We start from the raw sequence: 5929 nt of genomic DNA, 5'->3' as shown, positions 1-5929 counted from the left end.
AGCCAAAAGTTCAGTCAATTAGTAGAATTCTAGTTCTGATGAGTTTGAAAGCAAAAAGAAGAAAACAAGCAAAATAAGTAAAACTAAAGTTTCATTAAAAGAAAAGTACATTTATAGCATGTTACAAGTGCCTACTCCACTGAAGGAAAAACTGTCCTCAAAGGACTTACACGACCAGAGGCGCTATTATTTACCCTGTTCCCTTTTTAGCTCAGCGGACTCCTTATACTCCCTTAGAGGTCCCCTACTCTCCAGTCGAACTCTATCTCGTTATTATAGGAGAGCTGAACAAGTTGATCCCCATAAGCATCTCTCACTATTCCGTCATAAGCAGGCTTTCTGTCGCCCAAGTGTGATGCACGATATACTCGAGCAAGCAGAGGAAAATTGACGAGGCATTCTGAAGAGCAATGGAACAAGTGAATGTTGCAAACCTACACTCATACTATGTTGGACTAATTTTAGCAAATTACCCTTGCTAATATTACATGTGTGAACAACATCTTGTATCTCACAGTAAGCTTCAGAAACCATGTTATTCCATGAGTTTGAGTCAGGAGCAGACATCGAGGGCACCACGAGAACCTTCTCCTCCTCCCCGGGAGAAAGAAAGACAGGAGCCGATCTTCTGGAAGTCCAAGGCTTCTCTGGAGCGCGAACCAAGACAAGCACTTTGAGGAGAATGGGACACTTGCCTCCGACCTTCTCCACTACACCCCCATCATCCACAAAGCTGAGTTCCCTATCCTCAGCAGTCGGACCGACCTCGAAAGGGACCCCATAGACATTCCTCACAAAGGCGATCTCAGCCCCGCTAGCAAGGGTCCCCATCTCAGCTATGAAGGCCTCAAGCCTCTCTCCAGAAGCATCGCCAAAAGACGGGGCAGGCTTCGCTGTCGTCAAGCCGGAGTCCTCGCTCGGCCTTGAAGCCCGAGAGAACCTGAGAGCTTGAATAACCAGTGCGGCTGAGACGGACGTGTCAACACTTGGCTGCCTTGAAGATTCGGCACCGCGAAAGCTCGGCTCCGAAGCTTGGGCAGGAACAAGAGAAGGAGGCCGGCTGGACGACCCGAACGATATAACTTCGGCCACTAGCTGGGTAAATCCCCCCGCCGATCGTCCAACCAGGAGGGCTTCCGGGGCTACATTCAGGCTCCCCCTGGATAGCGTAAGAATTTTAGGGGGTTCAACCTGATTCATCTTCACCTAAGAAATTGCAAAAAATCCAAAACCGGGATAAGTCAGAACGGCTCTCAACAAGAATCACAAAAGCAAGATCAAAACGGACATCTATAAGGGACAAGGTAATAAAATTTTCGGCCCGCCTTGACCAGCCCGAATAAGGTACCAAACGGATGCCTCATGAATATGAAACCCCCGCCCGGACAGATAGGTTCAAAAGAAAACATGAAGAGAATAAAATTAGTGGTTGACACTTGAGAAGCAATCTCGAAATGCTATAAAAATCCCATGGAAGAAAAGAAATAAGAGAAAGGAGTTCACACCTGCATGAAGATCGATTATACCAGAGGTATATGGATCAGAAGGAAAGACCCTCCATCCTGGCGAAGGTCCTGAAAGGAAAGAAGGGGGCGATATCGAGAGATACCCCGAGAAGGAGGTTCTTATGTTGAACGATGCGATGCCAAACTCTAGGCTAGCGGCGTCAGGATCCTTAAAGGATATTCATAGAAAAGGAAGGAAGGCGTATCTGGAAAATAAAAGCAAGAAAGTGAAGACGATAGTACGCACAAAGAACAGAGGAAAGCCAGAAATGGAAAAAGACAGAGGGGACTCAAAAGTCAAAAGGACAAAAAGATGAAAAGGCATTACGAAGGAAGCAGTACATAAACAGACGCGGTCATAATGATTCTTGGGATTTACCCCCTCATCAGTCGAAGCAATAACTGACGAGAAGGTAAAAGGGCAATTGATGACCACTGGGTTTCTTCACCCCGAACTGAGACCAGGCCCATTAGGAAAGCCCATAATCCGAAGGCTTCTAAATCTCTTTTAAGAGCCAGGTCCCGCCCGCTCAGCTCAAAGACCGGACTCCAGTCAGATTCTCCAATCAGGTCGGCCCAGCTCATTCGGTCCAATGAACAGATCCCCTTTGGGCCTAGCCTTATCCTTATCTTCTGGCCCAGCTCGGAACCCAGAAGGAGTTCAGCCCATTCGCTTTGTGGGACCATCCGCATGCGTACCTGGGGAGAATCAGGAGCCGTTGCGCATGGGACAGAGATCTAATTCTCTCGTACGTCCGTATCAACGTAGCAGGGACAGGTGGTCCAATGATACACATTCTGTTACACGTCACTAGCAGCCAAAAGGAAACATATAAAAGGAGAAATACTCTCCTCTAGGTCTAATCTTTTTCAGTTTTACAGAACCCATTGTAAAATCCTATTTTTTTGGATTTCAGATTATCAAATATATAAATAAATTATTATAATCGAAAACAATAAATTACCACAACTTTATCACAATATACTGTAATAAGTTTCACCTTGTTATACTTACATTTTATCAATATAAATATAATGTCAAAGTTAAATTAATAGATATTCACAAATTTAATCTAGTAATAAGTATATCTAAATAAATATAAAAGATTTCAGATTTTATTTTTCTAATTTTCAATCTCTATTTAAAAGCAAAATTAAATCAACATATTCATCAATATAAATATAGATTATCTATGCAATTGTGTTCGGTAAAAATTTGTTGCAAAATTTATTATTAATTTTTTAAAACCGATGGAAAAGCTTTAATCAGTAATTTATTTCTGAATTTAATTAAATTCCTAACAATGAATATATTTTGTTGGTGAAATTACCGATAAATATGGTTCCGTCCATGCTTGAACATACCTCTCATTGGTTTGGCACATATTAAAATAGCACCTAATAATAGCTTTTAATTCTTTTTTCACTTTTCTAGCTAATTTATAAGCAAAAATCAGAAGCACAAAAATTGTGTATTGAAAATTAACTTTTCAACAATAAATGAAGAAATTGTTTTATAAGCAAAAATCAAATGCGAATAGCCTTAGGTTTGATCTTTCAAATTTATCAAAGAATAAGACCTATATGTTTTTATATCTTAAACCAACCCTAGCCCCAATCTTCTTTTACCAAAGCACTCTATTTGAAATCTTAATAACCACCATTTAGTTAGGTATAGTTGTTTATTTAATAAGTACTTTAACCAAAGTGTTTTTTTAGGAAAAAAAAAAAAAAAGCTAAATAATTATCGAGACATTAGGTTATTTTATCGCTAAAAAAAAGAAAAATATAGGATGAAAACCTAAAGAAAAATGAGTGAATAAAATAAAATTAATGTTTTTTTTTGTTTAATTTTGATATTGTTGTAGTTGTTTTTGGCATGTTTAACATTTATATCATTTTTGTAAACATATGTTTTTGCCTTTAAATGCAGAAGTTAAAAGAGAAATAAAAAGATATGGAGGCCAACATAATTAATTTGATAATTTTTATTTAGATCGAATTTACATGACCGTAATATAAATGTATAAAATTTTATGTAGTTTTATTATTATTAAGAAAAAATACAAAAGGTATCTTATGTTTCATTGGTTTTTCAGTTTAGCATTTATGGTTTAATTCATGTAATTCAAATTTGTGTTTAGATAGTATGAGCACTATTTTGTTTAAACCGAAAAAATTAATTTAATTGAATTAATTTGAAAATTTAGTTTGATTTTTTATTCAGTTCCTTTGATTTTTAATTTTAAAAATTTTAATTATTCCAGTTTAATTTGATTTTGATCATAAAAAAATATCAAATCGAACTGAATAATAATAATAATATATTATTTTTTAATAATATAGAGATTAGATTATAATCAAAATTAAAAGATTTTAATTAAATTTTAAAATATTAAAAATAAAGTGTAAAAAATAAAAAGTTTATTAAAAATTCAAATCGAATTGAATCAAACTGAATCAGACTAATTCGATTTAGTTCAATTTCTGATTAAAATCAGTTCAATTTGATTTTCATAAATATCAAAATTTCAGTATTCAGTTTATTTGGTATGATCAGTCCTAAGTATCATTCTATGCTAATGTAGAATTTATATTTCAAAATACTATTTTGATATAAAATTAACCACAAAATATCGAAATAATATATATTTTTTATATTTTTTTATTATAATACGGATACATATACATCCGTTCTATATAATTTTTTTTATTTATTATAGTACAGATCCATATCTGTTTAACTAAAATATCATTTTCATGCTTTAGAATGCAAAAAATGGAAATATGTGTACAGAGAGAGACTACAGGAATTCAAGTACAGTAATTCCAATTAGGGAAGTTTTCAAGGCACAATTTTATCTTCTCTTCTTTCTCTTATGTTCTATTAATATGGCTCACCATTTTTCATCATCACCAGTGCTCAACTGATGAACCATACTTGATCTGAATCAAAGGCTGATCTCACGGTATGTTTTAATTTGTTCCATTTCTTGCATGCTCTCCATGTTCTTTTCAGTGATTCTAACTGAGATGTGTTAATTTTCTTCAGTTTGGAATTGGGATTTGCATTCAAAAAATATGGAATTATTCACTGGTGAAACGCCAAGTGTTCTTGGAATTATGGGTCGTTTCATAAGAAAACGGTTGTTTAACATCCTATCACAGGGTCCCATCCCTAGTCATATTGCCTTCATATTGGATGGAAATCGGAGGTTTGCTAGGAAGAACAAATTGCAAGAAGGTGATGGCTACAAGGCTGGATTTTTATCTCTTCTGTCTTCACTAACTTATTGCTATGAGTTGGGAGTGAAGTATGCGACTGTTTATGCCTTCAGCATCGATAATTTTCGAAGGCGGCCAAGTGAGGTTCAGTACGTAATGGATCTGATGCTGGAGAAGATTAAAATGATCATGAAGGAAGAAAGTACCCTCAATTCATATGGAGTTGGCGTACGTTTTAAGGGTAATATCAAGCTTTTAAGTGAGCCACTACAGATCGCAGTAGAAAAGGTTATGAAGGCTACTGCTCATAATTCCAGGTTTTTGCTTTACATTTGTGTAGCCTATACTTCTACTGATGAGATTGTGCATGCTGTTGAAGAATCCTGTAAAGAAAATTTGAACTCCACTGATCAGCAAGAACTGGAGAAGGCAAATGGAACTGCAAACAGTGTGATTCCAGCTGAGAAGATGAAGCCATTTTCTGATATAAAGCTTGTAGAGCTTGAGAGAAACTTCTATATAACTCAAGATGTCGATGTCCTGATTCGATCTTCTGGAGAGAAGCGTTTGAGCAACTTCTTACTTTGGCAGGCTACTCATTGCATACTGTATTCTCCTACTGCACTGTGGCCTGAGCTTGGTTTCTGGCACATAGTGCGGGCAGTAGTGGATTTCCAACGTCATCATTCTTATTTCGACAAGAAAAAGAAGCAGTTGTAATCATTAAATTTCTTTTTCTTCCTGCCTTATTTTGGAATAAACTCGGAAACTCAAGCATGGAATTGATCCTTGTTTTATAGCAAATTCTGAGATGTGATTTCATTTTATAGGGTCCTTAAGTTGCCATTTTGGGTGTAGGCTGATTCTGAAGCTTTGTTGTTGTTCCCCTTGCTAGCTTACATGGATAATTTATCTCTAAGACCTACTTTGATTAGCTATTATGTTGTTTGAAGCTCTGCTTAGGGCTGTGCAATCGGTCGGTTCGGTTTCGAACCGAACCGAACCGATAAAACCGAAAACCGATTTGTTAAAATTTATAAAACCGAAAAAACCGATTATGAAGGTATAACCGAACCGAATCGAACCGATAAAAATCGGTTCGGTTCGGTTCGGTTCGGTTTAAACCGAAATCTGTATTTTTTTTTAATTTTTTATTTCTAATCTCAACAAAATAATTTAATAAACATTTTATTAAAAAC

The 5929-nt window shown here is 36.1% G+C and overlaps 1 protein-coding gene across 1 annotated transcript; it reads left to right on the top strand.

The window, feature by feature from the left end:
* The first annotated feature begins 4257 nt into the window (after positions 1-4257).
* On the top strand, positions 4258-5669 carry LOC110600333 (rubber cis-polyprenyltransferase HRT2). Its single transcript, XM_021737170.2, has 2 exons — positions 4258-4474; positions 4558-5669. Exon 2 carries the CDS (start codon positions 4587-4589, stop codon positions 5448-5450), a length of 864 nt encoding a protein of 287 aa, XP_021592862.1. The 5' UTR covers positions 4258-4474; positions 4558-4586; the 3' UTR covers positions 5451-5669.
* Positions 5670-5929: the final 260 nt, after the last annotated feature.

The sequence above is a fragment of the Manihot esculenta genome, chromosome 14, assembly GCF_001659605.2.
Source record: "Manihot esculenta cultivar AM560-2 chromosome 14, M.esculenta_v8, whole genome shotgun sequence".
NCBI classification, from domain to species: Eukaryota; Viridiplantae; Streptophyta; class Magnoliopsida; order Malpighiales; family Euphorbiaceae; genus Manihot; species Manihot esculenta.
This window is presented reverse-complemented; position numbering and strand designations above follow the sequence as displayed.

What these genes read in the sequence shown, in the direction of transcription:
- LOC110600333 (XM_021737170.2), top strand. Translation starts at nt 4,587, where the DNA reads ATGGAATTATTCACTGGTGAAACGCCAAGTGTTCTTGGAATTATGGGT.